The sequence below is a fragment of the Haliotis cracherodii genome, unplaced genomic scaffold, assembly GCF_022045235.1.
Source record: "Haliotis cracherodii isolate W230 unplaced genomic scaffold, xgHalCrac1.p SCAF_14, whole genome shotgun sequence".
Taxonomy (NCBI): domain Eukaryota; kingdom Metazoa; phylum Mollusca; class Gastropoda; order Lepetellida; family Haliotidae; genus Haliotis; species Haliotis cracherodii.
In genome coordinates this window covers 12335064-12358520 of record NW_027266269.1, presented here as the reverse complement: position 1 = coordinate 12358520, position 23457 = coordinate 12335064, and the positions used below count along the sequence as shown (strand labels likewise).

The following is a 23457-nucleotide window of genomic DNA, read 5'->3' as shown; positions in this document are numbered from 1 at the left end:
GTTAAATATCACAAAATATTTGCATCACACAAATGTTTTTTTGTGCTATATCCACTCTTTCACCTTTCAGTGCTAATCCCGTTTGCCCAGTGTCCATTGCCTATTACTTAGCTATGATAACAGGAGTACTTGCAGCCATACCTTCAGCGCAAATTACTGTAAAGTGCTGGCTTCCATTGCCTATTGATAATCACCTATCAGCGCCAACCATCTGTTGGCTTCCCTTGTTAGTTTCTACCCTTTGTTATTTTCCACCTTCTGTTATCTTATTATTTTGTTGTCTTTACATGTACATATATATGTTCTCTGCCTTGTGGCATTCATTCACTGATGAAGGAGTAAGTGAGTATGGTTTTACGCCGCTTTTAGCAATATTCCAGCAATATCACGGCGGGGGACATCAGAAATGGGCTTCACACAATGTACCCATGTCGGGAATCGAACCCGGGTCTTCGGCGTGACGAGCGAACGCTTTAACCAGTAGGCTACCCGACTGCCCCTGAAGGAGAAAGCATATACTCCGAAATGTTGTTATATTCTCTTCTTCACACAAATGATGTACATTGAAACAAATCCTAAAATATCCCAATGAAGCTAAAAATTACACAAACGTACGCTAGGGTTGTGGTGTCTGGATTTTTGTTAAAGACGGGATATTTCATTTTCGGGAACTGCTTTAAAAAACAAGCAACTGTGTGACAGGAGAAACACCATCTCAGTAAAACAACAAATGGACAGTCCATGTTGATAGTTGCCGGTAGAAAACTAGTGCAATTAAAAAATACCTTCGCACCAGATTGCTGAAGGTCAGAGAGACAACGCACTTTTATCGGAATCCTTTATCGGTGTAAGAATTTTTTACATATCATGTAACAATAACATTGTGTAAACACATCCAGCCCTTAATGTGTGTATTAACGTTTGACTTGTGCATGCGTCATCGTAGGAATCGCGAACATTTGCGAGAATTTGCGAGAGTTGTCGTGATCTGCCTGGTGTCCTATAATGCCCCAAGAATGGCAGTGATAATGGTAAGTTGTAGATCCGTGAGGTCCTCGTTTGGGTTAAGTGTAGTTTTATTAAGCTGTGGATTAAGGCGTTGTGGACGTTGACACAACGGGAAGCCTATATACTTTCACATGGTGCTGACACACCATTCGGCGTAGTTAAATCGTATAAGAGATTTGAACTCATTCCGCAACCTACATCACGCCTCGCAATCGGCAAACCTCGCTCCTTTTCGTAACCTTAGACTCGGCTGTAAATGTAGGAAATTGTGCGATTGTGGCAATACAGTAAACAGGCTTCCGCCTAAACACACTCGCGGATGTACATATTTTGCGCGTTAACTGTTCGTCTGTGATTATATGTCGTTAGTCTTATGTATGCGTAGTTACTATTTAGAAGTTTGTAATCTTAAATATATTCAAAAGATACTTGTGTACTACAACATTTTGAAAATATAGGTACTACAACATTTTGAAAATATAGTTCCAACATGGTGACTGTTAACAAAGGCACATTGGGGCCTACATTGGAGTGACCATGGCTAGCAGTGACTAAACATATTAGTGATCTATCGACCTTCATAATTACATAACGCCATAGCGATGACATTGGGAGGGTAACGAAGGTGTCATGCGCTGGGGGCAGCTTGGAATTTTGACAGCTAAGGGACGCAACTCTGTCCAGCGAGTTGCGACGTGGGGAACCAACCCCTGTGCCGTGTTATTGTATGAAATAGTTAACGAGGAATGTCATCTTAAACATCTTATTGCACGTGACAGTGATGTAATCCAAGAAAATAACCTCGTCTGGGTTGTAGTTATTATTGTGTGCACTACACGTTCATCACGTGACCAGCGACAACGTCATGAGTAACGTCCTCAACAACACCCACAACTCGGGCGGCAACATCATCGGCGAGGTTCGGATTCGCAGAACCACCAGTGAGTTTTCTGTTTTTCTCTTTGCCGCGAGTAAGTGAGTCGGTTTAACGCCGCTATGAATAGTATTTCAGTCCTATTACAGTGTGGGCGGTAGGGTAGCCTAGTGGTTAAACCGTTCGCTCGTCACGCCGAAGGCCCAGGTTCGATTCCCGACATGGGTACAATGTGTGAAGCCCATTTCTGGTGTCCCCCGCCGTGATATTGCTGGAATATTGCTAAAAGCTGCGTAAAACCATACATACTCACCCACTCACTATTACAGTGGGTCAGATTAATGTGGGAGGAAAGCCCAAAGTGATACAGGTGATCACACGTTTACCACTGTGGTGAAATCCACGAGCACGGGTATGGCGCTATTGTTTGTTTGTTTGTTTGTTGTTTAACGCCGCACTCAGTAATATTCCAGCTATATGACGGCGGTCTGTAAATAATCGGGTCTGGACCTGACAATCCAGTGATTAATGTCATCAACATCGATCTACGCAATTGGGATACGATGACATCCATCAACCAAGTCAGCGAGCCTGACCACCCGATCCCGTTAGTCGCCTCCTTCGACAAGCACACTCGCCTGTTACGGCAAGCCTGGGTTGCTGAAGACCTATTCGAATAATTAATGAGAATACATGGTTATTGTGGCTGAATGACCTGTCTGTTTCTTCATTTGTTTTTCCGTAGCATCAATGAAGCTAGTTGGGGGTCAATGTCCTTGGGAGGGACGGCTCGTTATAACGGGAGCTGACGGGAATCACGGATCCATGTGTGCCGAGATGTTGACAAAAAACGACAGGAACGTCATATGTAAACACTTGTTCTATCAGAGATAGTGAGTATACTACACAGTACGTCATATGTAAACACTTGTTCTACCAGAGATAGTGAGTATACTACACAGTACGTCATATGTAAACACTTGTTCTACCAGAGATTGTGAGTATACTACACAGTACGTCATATGTAAACACTTGTTCTACCAGAGATAGTGAGTATACTACACAGTACGTCATACCAAAGATTGTGACTATACTACACAGTACGTCATATGTAAACACTTGTTCTACCAGAGATAGTGAGTATACTACACAGTATACAGTAGACATATGTTCTGTGAAAGTGACTGACTGACTTACGCCGCTTTTAGCAATATTCCAGCAATATCACGGCGGAGGACACCAGAAATGGGCTTTACACATTGTACCCATGTCGGGAATCGAACCTGGGTCTTCGGTTGAGTTATCGCAAATGTAAGAGTCATTATCTTTTTAGGGGTGTGTGAATTTAAAAACGCAATACGCAACGAGTGAGTGAGTGAGTTGGGTTTAACGCCGCTTTTAACAGTATTCCAATTATACCACGGCGTGTCAGCTTCATATGGGAGGAAAGCCCGAAGTGATGCAGGTCTCAGACGTTTACCACTTCGGTGAAACCAACGAGCACGGGTATGGTGTTGAAAAACCTAGAAACATATTCGGAGCGAACCGGGATTCGAACCCACAATCAAGGGACGCAGCTCTGCACAGCGAATCGCGGCGCCTTAGACGACTGGGCCACCCGTGCCCACGCGTCACGTGGAATAATCCATAATTTATTCAACCGAACGTGCGTATGGCGTCAACTTTACAGAGGTACGTCACAAAGTATACTAAAGTAGGGTGTAATGACAGGTGTGTACATTACTTATTCGGGGCGGTCGGGTAGCCTAGTGGTTAAAGCATTCGCTCGTCACGCCGAAGACCCGGGTCAATGTGTGAAGCCCATTTCTGGTGACCCCGCCGTGATATTGCTGGAATATTGCTGAAAGCGGCGTAAAACCATACTCACTCACTCATTACTTATTCTCTATTTCATATCTTTTTTACAGTAATATGTTTGGTTACCCGGCCAACTCGTCCATCTTTGGCGGTGACCTTGACCCCAGAGTGCTCAACGTGGCCCCGAAGTGCACAGGTTATGAAAGTGACGTTACAGACTGTCCTGGGTTCGCGTCCATCTGGTCCGACAGGACTGTGTGCAACCAGGGCGAGGCAGCGATGTTGTGCATTTGTAAGTTTAAATTAAATACCGTCTTGCGTTTCTCAATTCCTTCTGATTATTTATTATTTAATTCACTCAGTGTCTTTGCAAATATTGCCCATTTTCGATATATTCGCAAAGATACAGTCCATTTTAAATAAGTGAAGATTCCAGGGTAGAATAGGTCTTCAGCAACCCATGCTTGCCGTAAAAGGTGGCTATGCTTGTCGTTAAAGGCGACTAACGGGATAGGGTGGTCAGGCTCGCTGACTTGGTTGATGCATGCCATCGATCCCAATTGCGTGGATTGTTGCTCATGATGTCAATCACTGGATTGTCTGGTCCAGACTCGATTATTCACAGACCGCCGTCATATAGCTGGAACATTGCTGAGTGCGGCGTTAGACAAAAAACTAACCAACCAAACCATTTTAAATACATGTTCTATCATCATTGAAATGGTTACTAGTCCAGATGTACGCATTCGAGTGCGGTAACCCCCTGTTTTTAAGTGGGTTGTCCAACTATGCTGAAAGGTTACAAGTGATGCGCATTGGCTGTGGTAACCTCTCAATCAGGTCTCCCTTACCTCCTCCCTCCCTTCCTCCCTCCCTCCCTCACTCACTACCTTACTCACTCACTGCAGCTGATGCAGACATTATATTCACGCACCCCTGGCATCAGCCTGTGACAGCAGGACTGCCAGAAGTGTATTTGTACGGGTCCTGGGGAACTATATGTACCAAGGGGATTACACAGAGGGAGATCACCATGCTGTGCACCTTCAATGAGTACTGGTGAGTGGCTAGGATGTCTATTAATCTCCTCCAAGTGTCACAGGACGTTTTTGTAAATGCTTCATTCAATCATTTCATACTTCTAAAACGTGTTTCTGTGTGCCAGGACAGCGTTTGGTAAACTGGTTTCCGCTGATCAGTTCGGGCGCAGCAACCACCCAACTAAAATTCAGAACCTTCAGTGTAACGGCGACGAGCCGTCAATTGACTACTGCACGTGGGAGAACAGCACGTGTGGCCATAACCAGGACGTTGGGATCTCGTGTGAGAAGCGGCACATCGGTACACTACTGCTCACGAATAATTTCCTGTAGTTCCCCAAAGAGATGCGACATGATCCAAGATTTCTAAGGGGAAAGGTGTCAAGGGAAGAAGGGGGATATATGTGATAATGTTACCCAATTCATATGAAGGGGGCATTTATAAGGGGAATATGCATCATGTGTCCAAGTGGAAAATAAAGGGAATTGTGCTCAAGGGGACGATATAGTGAGAGTTATTCACGGGGAAGGCGTCTAAAGAGAAGATACAGGCGAAGGTCTCAAAGAGGAAAGTGTCAAAAGTAATTAAGATACGGAGGAATGTGTCTAAGAGGAAAGTGTCAAAGGAAATTAAGATAAGGAGAAAAGTGTCAAGGAGGAAAGTGTCAAAGGTAATTACGATACGGCGGAAAGTGTCAGAGAGGAAAGTGTCAAAGGAAATACGGAGGGAAGTGTCAAAGAGGAAAGTGTCAAAAGTAATTAAGATAAGGAGAAAAGTGTCAAGGAGGAAAGTGTCAAAGGTAATTACGATACGGCGGAAAGTGTCAGAGAGGAAAGTGTCAAAGGAAATACGGAGGGAAGTGTCAAAGAGGAAAGTGTCAAAAGTAATTAAGATAAGGAGAAAAGTGTCAAGGAGGAAAGTGTCAAAGGTAATTACGATACGGCGGAAAGTGTCAGAGAGGAAAGTGTCAAAGGAAATACGGAGGGAAGTGTCAGAGAGGAAAGTGTCAAAAGTAATTAAGATACGGAGAAAAGTGTCAAAGAAGAAGGTGTCAAAGGTAATTAAGATAAGGAGGAAAGTTTAAAAGGGGAGAGTGTCAAAGGAAATTAAGATAACGAGAAAACTGTCAAAGAGAAAGTGTAAAAGACCCTTTTTGTCAAAGGTAATTAGGATAAGGAGGAAAGTGTCAAAGAAGAAAGTGCCAAAGGTAAGTAAGATACGGAGGAAAGTGTCAAAGAGGAGAGTGTCAAGGGAAACTAAGATAAGGAGAAAAGTGTCAAAGGTAAGTAAGATACGGCGGAAATGTCAAAGGTAATTAAGATACGGAATAATGTGTCAGAGAGGAAAGTGTGAAAGGAAATACGGAGTAACGTGTCAAAGAGGAAGGTGTCAAAAGTAATTAAGATACGGAATAACGTGTCAGAGAGCTTTTTTCGTCAAACGTAAGTAAGATAAGGAGGAAAGTGTCAAAGGTAATTAAGATAAGGAGGAAAGTGTCAAAGGTAATTAAGATACGGAGAAAAGTGTCAAAGAGCTTTTTTTGTCAAAGGTAAGTAAGATAAGGAGGAAAGTGTCAATGAGGAAAGTGTCAAAGGAAATAAGGAGGAAAATGTCAAAGAGGAAAGTGACAAATGAAAGATACTTAGGAAGGTGTTAGTGGGAAGATGAAGTGGGGCATACATGAAACGTTATCCAAGGGGGCGATGGTAGAAAGATAAGGGATGACTATAAGGAAGGTAAGTACGGGTGGGATCTGATGAAGGTAATCACCGAGTCTGGGAACAGTGAGGCTAACACCTTGACATGCCAGGTATGTTGCAGACAGCCATGACATCACCCTAACGGGGGGAGCACAGCCGTGGATGGGCCGGTTCGAGGTCCACCTCACCAACAGAAACATCACAGCATCAGTGTGCAGTGGGGATATGTGGTTCTCCCCAACAGACGCTGTCCTCGTCTGTCGGAGTATTGGATTCAGGTAGTGGATAGTTGATCGAGAGACAGTTCACTGATATATAGATATCCATCATAAACAGTAAATAATATGAATAATAATATGATTATTCATAATGCGCTCAATCCCCACCCAAAAGCAGACCCAAAGCGCTACATTACGAGGGTTGGTCAAAGCCTTCTAAGCCTATCAAACAAAACCAATAATTGTGAATGTGTTTTAAATATTATTATTCAACATAATCTCCTGCTTGTCAATACACCTCTCATATCGATAGTGAAGCTTTTCAATTCCAGTCAGGAAAAGGTTTTTCGAAGCCATCCTGAAAAGCCCATTCAAGGCAGCTTTGAGTTCGTCGTCAGTGTTCTTTCAGTTTCGGAAACAGGTGGAAATCACTTGTTGCCAGGTCTTCCGAATATGGAGGGTGATGAACCCATGTTGTTGCACAGCAGCCTTAGCATGTCGAGAGGTGTGAGAAGAGGCATTGTCATGAAGTAGTAGAACGCCAGCAGTCAGCATTCCTCGTCGTTTTTCTTTGATCTACATGGCGATGAAGCACATCAGCATAGTAGTCACCGGTAATCGTCTTTTGACATTCTAAGTAATCAACAAGGATCGCACCCTTTGCATTCAAGAACACAGTGGCCATAACTTTCTTCGCTGATCTTGAAGACTTGAATTTCATTGGTACAGGAGAAGTGGAATGGTACCATTCCATGGATTGACGTTTTGATTCAGGATGATAATGGTAGAACAATGTTTCATCACCCGTGACTAATCTCGTTTCGAATTTGACGACATCCTCCTCAATTAGCTCTAAATTGTCTCTGTCAATGTCAGATCAGAATATAGAATCTTTGGCACCCAACGAGCAGATATTTTATTCATCTGTAAATGTTCGTGAATAATAGTTTCAATGGATCCATGGCTTAGACCTGTGTCTTCCTCAAGTTCAGCAGTGGTAATACGTCTATCTACAGTATACGTTTTTCTTTCTCCTTGATTGACTCTTCATTGATGGAATTTTCTCTAAAGTCAAAAACTTGATGACTGCTTTTCTATTTATGTGTCCATTTGGACCCCTACCATTTTAAACTGACTGTCACCAATATACCAATGGTCTCAACCAAATACACTTGAAAGGAACTACTAAAACAATGTACTACATTGACTAGTTCACTTTGTTATGGACCCCAGTTAAAAGTTAGTCAGGCTTAGAACTTTTTGACCAGCCCTCGTATTATCCGTCAGTGGATCAGAGTGCAATAGATTTTCATTCTCAGCTCCCAGGAGAGTATACAACACAAGCTGCCTGTGAGGCGCTAGAAGGTTAGGGACACATTGCCATCTCATCCAGCCTCGGAATCAACCTAATCACCGAGACTTATCGTGCGATCATTTACGTCCTCTTAGCATGGGACCCGTGAAGATCCGGATTAGAATAGGTCTTCATCAACCCATGCTTGCAATAAGAGCCGACTATGCTTGTCGTAAGAGGCGACAAACGGGTTGTCAGGCTCACTGACTTGGTTGATGCATGTCATCGTGTCCCTATTGTGTGGATCGATGCTCATGATATCAATCGCTACTGCCTGGTCTAGACTCGATTGTTTACAGACCGCCGTCATATAGCTGGAATATTACTGAGTGTGGCGTTAACAATAAACAAAACAATTTGAAGTCGAAAAATCTTTTGTCCTAAAATACTGCACCCCCAGAGGTGAGTGCACATTTTGCTTGGGTGTTCAACACAGTAGATATTGTTGCAAGCAAAGTGTATTTTTAGGTAGCCAAAATGGCGAGCAGTAGATCACATTAGGTCACTGCTGACTGGTACCGTTCACTGCTGTGAACAGGGGCATATGTCGAACAAAGTCCCCTGCCTAATGAGGCATGGCGTGTAACATGTGCTCAGTGTGGGGCAGGACCAAGGCGATGACACTCGCCGAACATGGTCACCCAACAATTGCTCTAGGCGACCAACTTCGCCTGTACTGCACAAAGGACCCCGCGCCATCAGTTAAGTCTGGGTGTTGTTTGTTTGTCAGCAATAGTCCAGCCATATAACGACTGCATGTAAATAATTCAGTCTGGATCTGAAAATCGAGGAACGACCGACGCAGGGATACAATGACATGCAAGGAACCAAACCACCGAGCCTTACCTCCGAATCCATTTGGACGCATCTAACGACTAGCATTCTAACCCTGAATACCCATGGGGAACTAAGGTCTTACAAGACAATGTTTAGCATTTGATCTGATAACTTCGGATATTCGTACTCCGGTGTGTTTAATGATGATCCACATAACTTCGAATTAAAGAGAATAAATTTAATTTACGCTACGAATCGCTCGTAGACAGATTATCGAGCAATTCATAATCTTACCTCTCTCACTCACTGTTCTCAGTATACGTTTACGTTATGTTTTTTTCCTAATTCTCCCCTTATACCACCAGCAGTGGGGGGAAATCTCTGGCCCCTATGGCTGTGTCTCCCACAGCATCCCACATCATGGAACAACTGTACTGTGTTGGGTTCGAGTCTAACATTGGGGAGTGCGCTGGCAAGTGGATCCGCGAGAGTCTCGACTGCCCTACCTTTCCGCCACTGGTGGGGGCTGTGGACTGCACCCCTGGTAGGTCTGTAGAGGGGTGGGGGCTGTGGACTGCACCCCTGGTAGGTCTGTAGAGGGGTGGGGGCTGTGGACTGCACCCCTGGTAGGTCTGTAGAGGGGTGGGAGCTGTGGACTGCACCCCTGGTAGGTCTGTAGAGGGGTGGGGGCTGTGGACTGCACCCCTGGTAGGTCTGTAGAGGGGTGGGGGCTGTGGACTGCACCCCTGGTAGGTCTGTAGAGGGGTGGGGGCTGTGGACTGCACCCCTGGTAGGTCTGTAGAGGTGGGGGCTGTGGACTGCACCCCTGGTAGGTCTGTAGAGGGGTGGGGGCTGTGGACTGCACCCCTGGTAGGTCTGTAGAGGTGTGGGGGCTGTGGACTGCACCCCTGGTAGGTCTGTAGAGGTGGGGGCTGTGGACTGCACCCCTGGTAGGTCTGTAGAGGGGTGGGGGCTGTGGACTGCACCCCTGGTAGGTGTGTAGAGGGGTGGGGGGCTGTGGACTGCACCCCTGGTAGGTCTGTAGAGGGGTGGGGGCTGTGGACTGCACCCCTGGTAGGTCTGTAGAGGGGTGGGGGCTGTGGACTGCACCCCTGGTAGGTCTGTAGAGGGGTGGGAGCTGTGGAGTGCACCCCTGGTAGGTCTGTAGAGGGGTGGGAGCTGTGGACTGCACCCCTGGTAGGTCTGTAGAGGTGTGGGGGCTGTGGACTGCACCCCTGGTAGGTCTGTAGAGGGGTGGGGGCTGTGGACTGCACTCCTGGTAGGTCTGTAGAGGGGTGGGGGCTGTGGACTGCACCCCTGGTAGGTCTGTAGAGGGGTGGGGGCTGTGGACTGCACTCCTGGTAGGTGTGTAGAGGGGTGGGGGCTGTGGACTGCACCCCTGGTAGGTCTGTAGAGGGGTGGGGGCTGTGGACTGCACCCCTGGTAGGTCTGTAGAGGGGTGGGAGCTGTGGACTGCGCCCCTGGTAGGTTTGTAGAGGGGTGGGGGCTGTGGACTGCACCCCTGGTAGGTCTGTAGAGGGGTGGGGGCTGTGGACTGCACCCCTGGTAGGTCTGTAGAGGGGTGGGGGCTGTGGACTGCACCCCTGGTAGGTCTGTAGAGGGGTGGGGGCTGTAGACTGCACCACAGCAATGGAGTAGTGATATTGCATGGATTCCCTGTAAACCGCGTAACGCCAGATCACGCCGCTTATAGTTCCTGTAACCAACTGTGCTTTGAAGATAGGCTTTACGCTGCATAACAGAAATTAGTTATACACTTTGATTTGTAAGCAAACTGACACAATTTGATATGTTATATAAGGGTCACGTCTGCCACCGGGTTGTGTCACGTTATAGTCACGTCAGGAAATTAGTTCCAATATGGATTCCTACCACTACTGGCTGAGGTCCGAAGATTGGGTTGAGTCGACCGAATGTGTAAAGGCTAATTTCGGATTATACCGACTGAATATGGAATGTAAAATAGATCTATGTTTTCAAGCTCGGATCCTCGTCCCACTAAACGGTCTTGGCGCTAGACGATCGTGACTAATACACTCCTTTAAGACTTCCGGCAATCGCAGGGCTAAGATCATTATGGAACAGTCCCTGCTCGTGTTCTTTATGGTAATACTCAACAAAGAAAAGCGGACACCATCCAGTTTATGACCATTCATAAACATGTTTCTTGGGCACGCCAGAAACCTATGATTGTGGGTTCGAATCCCAGTTCGCCCCGATTATGTTTCTAGGTTTGTCAGCACCATACCCGTGCTCGTTGGTTTCACCAAAGTGGTAAACGTCTGAGACCTGCATCACTTCGCGCTTTCCTCCCACATTCCGATGACACGTCGCGAGAACTGAAATGCTGTTAAAAGCGGCGTTAAACCCAACTCACTCACTATTTGTTACAAAACCTTAATGAATTGTTCTTCTCTTTAACAGAGGGTTTGGAGGTCAAGGTAACTTCCGGAAAGTTGCCATTTGAAGGAACAGTTCAAATTCTTTCAAACGGACACTGGTCGACTGTGGATAGTACGTCTGTGAACGAGAACGAGGCTAAGGCTATATGTTCCACAATGGGCTATCAGTGAGTGATGATATACATGTACTTATATCACTGCCACATCTACACACCATGCGGACTTAATTCCATTATCCATCATACCATTTCATTGGAATAAACCTCCCATCTCACACCAATCCCGGGGCGGTCGGGTAGCCTAGTGGTTCAAGCGTTCGCTCGTCACGCCGAAGACCCGGGTTCGATTCCCGACATGGGTACAATGTGTGAAGCCCATTTCTGGTGTCCCCCGCCGTGATATTGCTGGAATATTGCTAAAAGCGGCGTAAAACCATACTCATTCACTCACACCAATTCCCTGATAATAGCGCCGAGTCGTGGAGCATATTAGAGACACAGATGGCCCAATTGTTTAAGACCTGTATCAATTTGGGCTTTCCTTGCTACATCAAGCGGGCTGGTGGGTAGCCTAGTGGTTAAAGCGTTCGCTCGGGTTCCCGGGTTCGAAACCCATGTCTGGTATCCCCCGCCGTGATGTTGCTGGAATATTGCTAAAACCGGCGTAAAACCATACTCACTCACTGCTACATCAAGCTGACAAGCCTTCACATAACTGAAACCCTGTTCATTAACTCATACAGCATACACGTAAAATGACAGAAGAAATTATTAAAAGAAAGAAATTCTGCCATGAAATGACGATTTGTTTAAAAAACATCAAAACTTCACAAACTCAACTAAGACATATTTTTGCAATTCAAAATGACTTTTTATCTTATGTCATATCTTCATTTTTTAGAAATGATAGACTACATATACATTGCATTTTAAGTGTTTAAATTACCCGCCTGAGGCGGACAGTCCGAGAGAGTCATTTTGCTAACGGACGGTTTTGAAAAGTTCCACGCCCGATGGTCGGTGGTTAAAATTACTAAGTTGACAGTCCACCAGCTTATTGTCTGAGAACGAACGTTAAATAGTATTATTTCTATGTTTACCCTTTTGTTACTTCTGTCCGTTAGTCAAGCAAGTTCCGGACTTTGCAATGTTGCTAGTCCGGTTGTCTGACTGAAAGTTTGGGGAATTGTATTCACGTAAATTTAAAACAATGTGCAGCATTCCACGTTATGAACAAACAAGTGTTGGGTGATTTTGCGTAGGGACACAACTCCTCACATATTTCCGGCGGATCACTTCCGTGTTCCTGGGAATCTTCCGATTGTATCCCTACATTGCCAGAGCCACGCTTTCCACATCGGGCAATGTGACATCAAAGGTGCCGCAAATCACAACGCACAGCATGCTGGGATACACTGTTTCGGTGAGTTGGATATAAACAACTGGCACAATTATACCATTCAAAGAGATTTTTATTACATTTCACATCACTTTTTACATTTCAATGTCATACATAAAGTGTCATTTGATGAGTTGTTACATTTATCATAATTATTCTAATTATCATAGTTGATACAGGGTTTCTAAATGCTATATGTAAAGAAGACCAAAAGGCTTGGAAAGTTGCATAATTACAGTTTTAACGTGCAATAATTGTGTAATTTCATATTATCTAGTGAATATTATATTTTTGAATGACTAAAAAACGGTTTTACTTTCTTCTCTTACATGTGTAAAGCATATATGGTGTTACCATAATTACAGCATTGAGTGAATTGTTTTTCCATTAAATATATTACCCCAATCTCATTCAAATCAAATCTTAGTTCTCGCTACCGCTAAACAAAGATCTGAGGGCATCCCATTACGGGTTACGTCAGACCGACCTTGCGCGAACTTTGACCGACCAAAGGAATGACCAATCAGAAGGCAGCTTTCTCTTGCTTTACGGCATTCGTGACCAACTCGTGTTATTCCGGGACGAGCCGAATAGCGACTCGTGCCCCTCTCGTGGCTATTTTTGCCACCGAGTTCCGTCTTAGCGCAAACGGGCATACCTAAAACAATGGTCAACTCGTTGCGTAATGGTTCACACATTTTCCCCATATATAATATATATTTCAGATGCAGTTTAAAGCACATCGGGACGTGCGGAATTATACAGTGTGATTAAACACATTTAACTGTGTATTGGGTATATTTTTAGATGCAAGACATATGTGAATTCAAAAATTATTCATGAGGGATTCTTTGACGAAGAACTTGAAGTCATACGCGCATTCTGATTGGTTTGTCGTATTTTCGCACATAACATTCATCGATAGGGGGACGAGTCTTCTTGCAGGTTACGGAAAGGGGCGAGTGGTGACGAATGGCTTTACGGCTCTAATTTCAAATTGGCGACTACGCTTCGAAACATATTTTGACAAATTATCGATTACAAATTTGAAACCTGAACAAAAGAACATTCTGGAATGGCTAATATGTGGGCTAGATTGTATGGATTTAGTCGTTAAACTCGTAACTATCATTCGGAATAAAGATTTCGAGGTTGCATGATTAGAAATCATATTCCGACTGTCACTTTCATAATCTGGTAAGAGACGCTCTGATTGGTCGGATAAAAGGGATGTCTTCAGATCTTTGTTTAGCGGTAGCGGTAGCGAGAACTAAGGTCTGATTTTAATGAGATTGTATATTCCCCCTCCAATAAAGGAATATTGAACCTTTCTTGATTTGCAGTTAAATCACAGATCAAACTACAGTTTCACCGTATTTCTCATATCTCAGAAAAATTAACATTGTACATACAAAAGATTTTATCATAGTGCCTTAAATTATAATTTATTTAGAAAAGGTTTAAACGAGAATCCAAATTGACGATGTGGCAGCCCATGTGGAAACTCGTGTAATTTGTGTTCAATACATGTTCATTTCTTAAAATTGCCTGCTTACATTTGTGTGGTGCTAGCCCACTGAGATACCATGCCGCAGTTTAACATGAATACCCCACTCAGACACAGTATACTGACTCCGAGCCGACCAGTCCTTGTTTTAGCCCCTTTATGCCGAGCGCCAGACAGGATAACAACAAGTACCATCTTTTCACATCTTGTGGTATGACGCGTCCGGGGGTCGAACCCCCGACCTTCCGCTCTCCGGGCGGACGATCTACCACTAGACCACGGAGGCGGTCGCAGCTTACATAGACATATCAACAAAATACATATACAAACATGTATAAAGAAAACAAAATGTTAATGCAAATACATTTCTCTACTTCCCTTCTCTCTTGTCTGTCTGACCGCCTCCGTGGTCTGGTGGTAGAGCGTCCGCCCGGGGATCGGAAGGTCAGAGGCCGGCCGTGTTCAATACCCGTAGGTTGTAAACAGTGCCCCTAGATTGTGTTCAATACCCGTAGATTGTATACAGTACCACTAGGTTGTGTTCAATACCCGTAGGTTGTATACAATGCCCCTAGATTGTGTTCAGTATCCGTAGGATGTAAACAGAGCCCCAAAATTGTGTTTAATACCCGTAGGTTGTAAACAGTGCCCCTAGATTGTGTACAATACCAGTAAGTTGTAAACGTTGCCCCTAGATTGTGTTCAATACCCGTAGGTTGTAATCAGTGCCCCTAGATTGTGTTCAATACCCGTAGGTTGTAATCAGTGCCCCTAGATTGTGTTCAATACCCGTAGGTTGTAATCAGTGCCCCAAAATTGTGTTCAACACCCGTCGGTTGTAAACAGTGCCCCTAGATTGTGTTCAATACCCATAGGTTGTAAACAGTGCCCCTAGATTGTGTTCAATACCCGCAGGTTGAATTCAGAACCCCTATATTGTGTTCAATACTCGTAGGTTGTATAGAGTGACCCTAGATTGTGTTCAGTATCCCTAGGGTGTATTCAGTACACCTGGGTTGTTCTCAGTACACTAAGATTGTAATGTAACGATTAAGCAGAATTTGTACACTATTGGATATCCTATGATATCATCTAGTTTTCACCAGGATCTTCTAGAAAGTACAAACGCGTCATTGTTTGTGTAGACTGCGGTCTTCAATACTATGGCCACGACACCGGGACGGTAACGTCAGACAACTACCCCTCGACTGTGAACAGCGACGTGGACTGCCTGTACCACATCAGAACTACGGGCCACCAACCAATATACAGATTCTACTTCTCCGATCTTCATCTCGACAATGATGACCAAGTGACGGTGAGTCCCTGAGAATGATGCAACCACCAGGATTTGCCTTCACGTGCTTTGTTCACGTGCTCGACTGAAACCGGACCTTCCAATAACGAGCATGAGCACTTTTCATACGACGCCTTTGCGCGTGACAACTATGTCACTTAACATGGGAAGAAAACCCGAAAAGATAAAGGTCTGAAACGTTTGTCCACGTGATGCTCGCGAGCACGGGTGTGGAATTGACAAACCGAAAATGAGGGCGAATCTGGGATTCAGACCCAAGATAATAGGATTCTGGCATACCTATGGGACGTAACTCTTCGCGGCGAATTGCAGCACCTCAGACGCCTATGTCCCCAGTATCGGTCGAGAAGCTATATGACTTTTAACAGAGGGACCCCATAAAGCTGTAGTTATGAGTGAGTGAGTGAGTTGGGATTAACGCCGCTTTTAACAGTATTCCAGTTATATCGCAGCGTGTCAGCTTAATGTGGGAGGAAAGCCCGAAGTGATGCAGGTCTCAGACGTTGACCACTTCGGTGAAACCCACAAGCACGGGTATGGTGCTGACAAAACTAGAAACATAATCGGGGGGAACCGGGATTCGAACCCACAATCATAGGTTTCTAGCGTGCCCAAGGGACGCAACTAGCGGCGCCTTAGACGACTGGGCCACCCGTGCCCCATTGTAGCTATGAGATTATCAGATGCACATACATGCCTATGTTTCAAGGATATTTATTTTGGTTGTTTATTTGTTGTTTAACGTCGCACTCGCATTATTCAAGTTTTATGGTGGCGGTAAATACCGAGTCTGGACTAGACAATCCAATGATTGACATCATAGGCTTGTTTCAAGCAAAACCCACCAACCATCAGTACGTTAGCCTTGTGGTTGTAAGAGCAGGTTCATTTGTGTTTAATTATCCAGCTAAGCGTTTTACCCAAACCATTTCTTTGGAGTTGTTTATCATATCATGACACAAACCATGACACACCGATATCGCCTGACACAGATCCGCGAGGACACCATGCAGCCTATCATGGCGTCCTTCTCGGCCAACCAGGGGCCTACCGAAGTCTTCTTCACCAAGGATCTGTACATTAGATTCAAGGCCCACAAGGGCGCCAAGTTCCAGTTCAAATGGGAAAGTATGTATACAAAAACAACAAAATCCAACTTAATGAAAATAGACCAGATGGTGTCCTTATGGCTGAAGCGTTCACTCGACACCCATCTTCCCGAGACAAGGGAGTGACTGTAAAAGTCCAATTTCTATCCTTGGAGAACTAGGCTGGAATTCCGCGGTAACATTTTGGATGAACGAACGAGTCTATGCATAGTGCAATCAAAATCGGACAACGAACTTGACATCCGGTTCGTAAACAACATGGATTTTCAACGTGCACATTTCCGTCGACTGCAGGATTTGCAAAAGCTTTTCTCCGATTTGAAATTCGACTCTTTTAATGTGTTTTATTAGCAATGGCATCAATACTCATTATTATATGTTTATAGCTTATACGGACGGTCATGAGGAACTTGAAAAAGCAGTCGCCATACAGTGTAGCCCGGACGCCATCAAAGCTTCTGTTGATCTGCCCAAACTCAAGGCAGTGTTTGTCAGTACCGATCCCTCTCATCTGTCTCTCGGCGACGTCACGTGTACCGGTGTAACCCAGGGCAACACATGGTCAGCCACTGCACGTCACGGCTCGTGCAACACGCAAAGACAGGCCAGTATATACAACCCGATACCCACATCCACGCAACACTGTAATTAAAGTACAGTAAACTACGTTTATAACGAACACGCTTACGGATATAACGAACTTATTTTTAGTCCCGACCATTTGTTGTATATATGCTGTATGTATGCTTATAACGAACTTCGGTTATTACGAACTAAAATTAGTGGTTCCCGCGAGTTCGTTATAACCGTAGTCTGCTGTATAGATCAATGTCACCCCCCCCCCCCCCCCCCCCACACACACACACACACACACACTGTAATGAAGGTCCCTCATCGTATCCCGTAGATCGGCACTCATGATGTCAGTCACTGGATTGTCTGGTCCAGACATGATTCTTTACAGACCGCCATCTTACAGCTGGAATAATGCTGAGTGCGAAGTTAAAACATCAGACGAACAAACCATAATGTTGAACCTATGCTGATGTTTGTTTGTTTGTTTGTTTGTTTGTTTGTTGTTTAACGTCACCCTCAGCATTGTTCCAGCTATATGGCGGCGGTCTGTAGATAATCGAATCTGGACCAGACAATCCAGTGATTGATATCATGAGCATCGATCCACGCAAATGGGATACGAAGACATGCATCAACCAAGTCACCGAGTCTGACCACCAGATCCCATTAGTCGCTTCTTGCGACAAGAATAGGTTGCTGAAGATCAATTCTACCGTGGATATTCACGGGTCCTATGCTGATCTTATGAGAACGTAAAGGATCGCATGATCAGGCTCGGTGATTTGGTTGATTACGTGCCATCGTACCAAACGGCGTGAATCGTTGCTCATAATATCAATCACTGGATTGTCTGTTCCAGACAAGATAATTTATAAAACGGCGTCATAAAGCTGGATTAATGCCGCGTTAAAAAAACAACCTAACAAACGCAGACCTCAGGTAAACAACTCCCCAATACGTTTTTATCGGCCGTAGTATACTATATTGTACGAGCGCTTCTTTCAATGTTTTTCTTCCACGTCATTACACCTGCGTACCTGCTAGTGTCGGAGCTATACGCCTATAATACAGCATCGTGAACGACACGGCATCTGTTACTAGGTAGATGACGACTTCGTCGTCTACAAGACATCTGTTGTGTACAGCCTCCCCGGCACCAGCCCCGGCGACTTCATCATTCTGTGGAGCGTAGACGTCGACTGTGCATTCAACCGAAATACCACGGTCAGGTCTTATATTTATATATTAGATTATTTCAATGAGTTGGTTCATGGTTAATTTAATTCAAAAACACAGTAGTTTGACCCTTCTGAATTCTAATAATTATTATCAAGAATACGCCCCTACCAATATACTGCTACTACTTCAAATAAATTGAGGTAAAATGGGGTTAACGTCGCGTTCAACATTATCGCACTTATATACCGAAGTGTGCGCGCGCGCGTGTATGTGTGTGTGTGTGTTCGTGAGTGTGTGTGTGTGTGTGTCTGTGTGCTAGTGGTATTCTGGACTTACGCCGGTTTTATAGTACTAGCAAATTCTATGCTGCAGTTTGACAAGAAATACCCCACTCAGACACAGTATACTCTGAGGCGACTAGTCCTTGTTTTAAATGCCCCTTATGCCGAGGACCAGGCAGGGCAATAACAAGTCTGGGATTGAACCATCGACCTACCGTTCCTCTGGCCAGACAATCTATGCACTAGACCACAGAGACGGTCCACACTAGCTGATGCTGGTAGCTGCTACATGTCGAGCGCCAGGCAGAATAAGAACAAGTTCACTTGGCACATAAATGAGGCGTGTGACTCGCGCGAGCTGACATGACTTTCTGTGTAGGTGTCATCAGATCTTGACGAGTCAACAATCTGATATTAATGAGACAGGAGGGGGCACGGGTGGCCCAGTCGTCTAAGGCGCCGCGATTCCCTGTGCAGAGTTGCGTCCCTTGGACACGCCAGAAACCGATGATTGTGGGTTCGAATCCCGGTTCGCCCCGATTGTTTCTAGGTTTGTCAGCACCATACCCATGGTCGTGGGTTTCACCGAAGTGGTAAACGTCTGAGACCTACATCACTTCGGGCTTTCCTCCCACATAAAGCTGACACGCCGCGATTAACTGGAATACAGTTAAAAGCGGCGTTAAACCCAACTCACTCACTTATGAGACAGGACAGGACATTATTCAAAACAAATTAAACTGCTTGTAGGTAGCGCTGCATTTCAGCATTGAAACCTAGACCTGTACATGCTATTCAAACTGTTTCTATATTTCAAGGCCAAAACCAACTACTCCATCATAAGCGAGAATAACATCGTTGGTTTGAACACAACGTCCCACTACTCCGCCATTATGAGAATTTTCAGCGACCGCGGGCTTCATAACGAGGTCAAAGGTCAGCCAATCAGAGTTAAGCTCGGAAGTGAATTGTATGCAGAAGTTGAATTCAGTGCCAACTTCAAGGCCAGCATGAGACTTCAGAGATGTTCTCTCAAAGACAGGCTAACACAGGCGAATGGATACGACCTGATTCGGAACGGGTAGGTGCACCAAATACGATACAGGATAAGATGAGATCAAATAATTTATTATCACGAAGGAACTTTGAGTCACATCAGAGAAAGGTCTCAGCTTATTAATAAACACATATGAAAATAAATAACAGCATCACAAACGTAAATAACGTTAAATGTGGCACTGGCTTATAAATGCTATTCGAGCCCCGAACTCAACCCCCAAAAAGTACGAGAATCTGTACTTTACTAAGAAAGTGTCATCCCAAATATAACATTTGTTACATTTGACCACTTTCTAAATAGCATTGTGTATTTATAGCTTTCAGCCATGGGAGCCGTGCCAATTTACACTTGTCAGAGGGGTACTCAAAGTACGTGATCTAGACTACCAGATGTCGAACTTTCATTTGTGTGGAAGCCTCGGTGGCTGAGTGGGTTAGATCACTGACTTTGTGTGTTGACGAATAGGTGCCTCACTCTGGCAAGTGTGGGTTCGAATCCCAGACGGTTTCAACCCAAAGAAAGTACGAGAATCTGTACTTTTCTAGGAAACTGTTATCCAAAATATAACATTTGTTAAAGATGTCACTTAATATTTTGTTAACGTTATTAACTATTTGCTGTTCATAAATACTGCCGACGTCCTGGAGAGAGTTGCCAATGGTTTATTCACCGTGTTACAGATTTTGAACAGTTTTTGTTGTTGCGAACAGACAGGTTTCCGAACCAGCTGGTGAAGCTTAAAGTCAGAATACTTAAATGTTGTATGAAATATTGACATGGTGGTGGAATCAACTTGAAAATGCCTTAAATTACGAAGGAAATACAACATCTGTTGACCCCTATATGTAAAAATATAATGTGACACTCGTGTGTTTGTATTGTTTGTGTATTGTTTAACGCCGCACTCAGCAACATTTAAGATATATGACGGGGGTCTGTAAATAATCGAGTCTGGACCAGACAATCCAGTGATTGACATCATGAGCATCGATCCACGCAATTGGGATCGATGACATGCATCAACTATGTCAGCGAGCCTAACCAGATCCCGTTGGTCGCATTTTACAACAAGCATAGTCGCCTTTTACGGCAAGCATGGGTTGCTGAAAGCTGGTTGTCTCGTGCTTTTCACCAAAGTGGTTAACGTCTGAGACTCTCAGACCTGCATCACTTCGGGCTTGCCTCCTACATTAACCTGACTCGCCTGGTGTAGCTGTGATACTATTCAAAGCGGCGTTAGCCCAAACTCACTCATTACAAAGCCTTTAACTCCAAATATGGATAGACTGATTTACTCCAGGTGTTTGCCTGCAGTTTTGATAAATTGAATTTCACGTTACAGCTGTCCTGTTGACCGCGACACCAACGTCATTGCCGAGACATCTTCCGCCACAGTGTTCCACTTCAAAGCCACGGAGTTTGTAGCAGGGGTCACTTCCGTTTACCTGACCTGTGACGTGACATACTGTTTACCTAATGACAATAGTCAGGTCTGTATTCATCAGTGCAGCACGACCCCACACGGACGTAGACAAGTATCCGGCTACTCCTTAAGTGTCGCCAGGGTTGCAAAGAAATTTGATATTTTCACATAAAATTGTTTCTCCAAATAAAACAAAAACTATAGTCCAACTTTATCGGAATAAAAGAATATGGTAACCTTTTTTGTGTGTCTTTTCTTAAACTTGTCAAAGTTCGTGAGTATAAACACTTTGTATTGTCATCATTTATCAGTGGTACAGCGATGGCGGCGTGTTGTATATCTGTTGGGTAACGCCGCACTCAGCAACATTCCAGCTGAACCACAGCGGTCTGTATAAAATTGAGTCAGGACCAGACAGACCAGTGATTGACATAATTGAGCGTCGATCTACGCAACTGGGATACGATGACATGCACAAACCAAGTCGGCGAGACTGACCACCTGATCATGTTTGTCGCTTCGCGTTGTAAAAATTTGGGTTGGGTTTAACGCCGCTTTTAACAGTATTCCAGTGATATCGCGGCGTGTCAGCTTAATGTGGGAGGAAAGCCCGAAGTGGTGCAGGTCTCAGACGTTTACCACTTCGGTGAAACCTACGAGCACGGGTATGGTGCTGACAAACCTAGAAACATACTCGGGGCGAACCGGGATTCGAACCCACAATCATAGGTTTCACGGGTGCCCAAGGGACGCAACTCTGCACAGGGAATCGCGGCGCCTTAGACGACTGGGCCACCCGCGTCGCCCGGTCGATATAAAGGCAGTGAATGGTGTTTTAAGATGCTTCTTTCGACTATAAATGACGAAGCGTCAAAACAATATAGGAAATACCCCCATTAACTTCCATCGGTTGAGGATAAGGTGTAAAATACAACCACAAACCTGTCACATTGGTGTGTTTTTGTTGTTAAAGCGAGTGACAATTAAAGCCATATAACGATAATTAATATTATCAATGTTGTTAGCAACGTTCAGAGTACACGTCAACCTGTTGATTTATTGAATTGACTGTTGTCACCCATACTGTACTTTCCACTCACTTTCGAAGGTTATTCCCATTAGAGTTCTATAGGCAAATGTTACTTTTGATAGGAAAGTGTTCGAAATCTCCTTTATTTGAGTGCCAATAGCACGATTAAAAGGGATTTACTGTGCCTCGGTGACATACTTAGGATTCAAAGTTTAAAATACAACTTTCCAATGTTAATGAAGCTTATACGGTGCCACCAAAAAATAGCAAATGAATATCAACATGTAACACATAGCCAAAGGTGGTGAAAACTATAATAACCTCATTGTTATATAGATCCAAAGTATCCTTCATGGCACAGATATTCTAAAGGACACACCTAAATATATTTACGAGTGTCCCGTTTGTCAATAAATAACTTCATTTCCATCTATCGGGAATATACATGATACCCATCATCACCCCCCCCCCCCCCCCCCCCCCCCCGGGTTAAAGTGGACTCTTCCGCTCAATCATACTTAGGTGGCAATCGTAAGGCTTGGGATTTGTCTTCTGACGACCAGGTTGACCACGTGTAAGCCTGAAACCCCACGGTCACACGGGGCTTTTAAGTAAGCTACACTTACACACACAAAACACGCAAATGTTTTGCATGAACAAAATTAATACTGATGAAAGTATCGTTTGAGCATAGCTTTTTTATTAATATCTGTGGGATGCATTCAGCATTATTTTTCAGATCCATCTGCACAAATCGAGTCTGTGGATAAAAAAAATGGCTATTACCATTGCAAGTAAATCTCAATTTTAGTCATCTCTTACAATAATCATCAGACACTAAAGTGAGTGAGTTTGGTTTAACGCCGCTTTTAACAGTATTCCAGTTATATCGCAGCGTGTCAGCTTAATGTGAGAGGAAAGCCCGAAGTGATGCAGGTCTCAGACGTTTACCACTTTGGTGAAACCCACGAGCACGGGTATGGTCCGACACTAAACCTACTTTGGTTCAGGAGGAATCACCTCCATGATGCTGGTATAGTGCCCAGTGCCATGTAAAACAAACACTTCACCAGAACGGAATAAAACAATACGACATCCCTTCAAAGAAATTTCAGATGTGGTATGCTTGGATGCTGGATAGCTTTGGGGAACATTTAACTGACTTGGGAAGCAATAGACTGCATTTTAACACGTTATGGTCCAAAACCAGGTAACTGACCCAACATTTCTGATAGCCCATGTCAAAATAGCTGCAATGGAAATTCTAAAATAAAAATTTCTAAAACTCCTTAATATCAAATGGCACCAGTTCAGTGTGTGCTTTACATACAGACATGCAATGTTTGGCAAGGAAATATTTAAG

The 23457-nt window shown here is 44.3% G+C and overlaps 2 protein-coding genes across 3 annotated transcripts; both read left to right on the top strand.

The window, feature by feature from the left end:
* The first annotated feature begins 2633 nt into the window (after positions 1-2633).
* Positions 2634-15448, top strand: LOC139460223 (neurotrypsin-like). Its single transcript, XM_071241731.1, has 9 exons — positions 2634-2775; positions 3811-3992; positions 4609-4759; positions 4866-5041; positions 6563-6719; positions 9156-9334; positions 11236-11380; positions 12475-12635; positions 15264-15448. Exons 1-9 carry the CDS (start codon positions 2708-2710, stop codon positions 15446-15448), a joined length of 1404 nt encoding a protein of 467 aa, XP_071097832.1. The 5' UTR covers positions 2634-2707.
* A 985-nt stretch (positions 15449-16433) lies between these two features.
* LOC139460562 (CUB and zona pellucida-like domain-containing protein 1) lies at positions 16434-21293 on the top strand. 2 transcript variants are annotated; one of them, XM_071242028.1, is made up of 5 exons: positions 16434-16564; positions 16932-17149; positions 18223-18309; positions 19400-19662; positions 20984-21293. In XM_071242028.1, the coding sequence occupies exons 1-5, from the start codon at positions 16444-16446 to the stop codon at positions 21234-21236; spliced, it is 942 nt and encodes a 313-aa protein (XP_071098129.1). In that variant the 5' UTR covers positions 16434-16443; the 3' UTR covers positions 21237-21293. The 2 variants fall into 2 exon arrangements, with proteins under 2 accessions (XP_071098129.1, XP_071098130.1); XM_071242029.1 differs by lacking the exon at positions 18223-18309.
* The last annotated feature ends 2164 nt before the right edge of the window (positions 21294-23457 follow it).

What these genes read in the sequence shown, in the direction of transcription:
- LOC139460223 (XM_071241731.1), top strand. Translation starts at nt 2,708, where the DNA reads ATGTGTGCCGAGATGTTGACAAAAAACGACAGGAACGTCATATGTAAA. An exon ending in CACTTGTTCTATCAGAGATA is followed by an intron (nt 2,776 to 3,810) that starts GTGAGTATACTA and finishes TCTTTTTTACAG; the next exon opens with TAATATGTTTGGTTACCCGG. An exon ending in TGTTCCACAATGGGCTATCA is followed by an intron (nt 11,381 to 12,474) that starts GTGAGTGATGAT and finishes GATTTTGCGTAG; the next exon opens with GGACACAACTCCTCACATAT.
- LOC139460562 (XM_071242028.1), top strand. Translation starts at nt 16,444, where the DNA reads ATGCAGCCTATCATGGCGTCCTTCTCGGCCAACCAGGGGCCTACCGAA. An exon ending in GTTCCAGTTCAAATGGGAAA is followed by an intron (nt 16,565 to 16,931) that starts GTATGTATACAA and finishes ATATGTTTATAG; the next exon opens with CTTATACGGACGGTCATGAG. An exon ending in ACTTCATCATTCTGTGGAGC is followed by an intron (nt 18,310 to 19,399) that starts GTAGACGTCGAC and finishes CTATATTTCAAG; the next exon opens with GCCAAAACCAACTACTCCAT.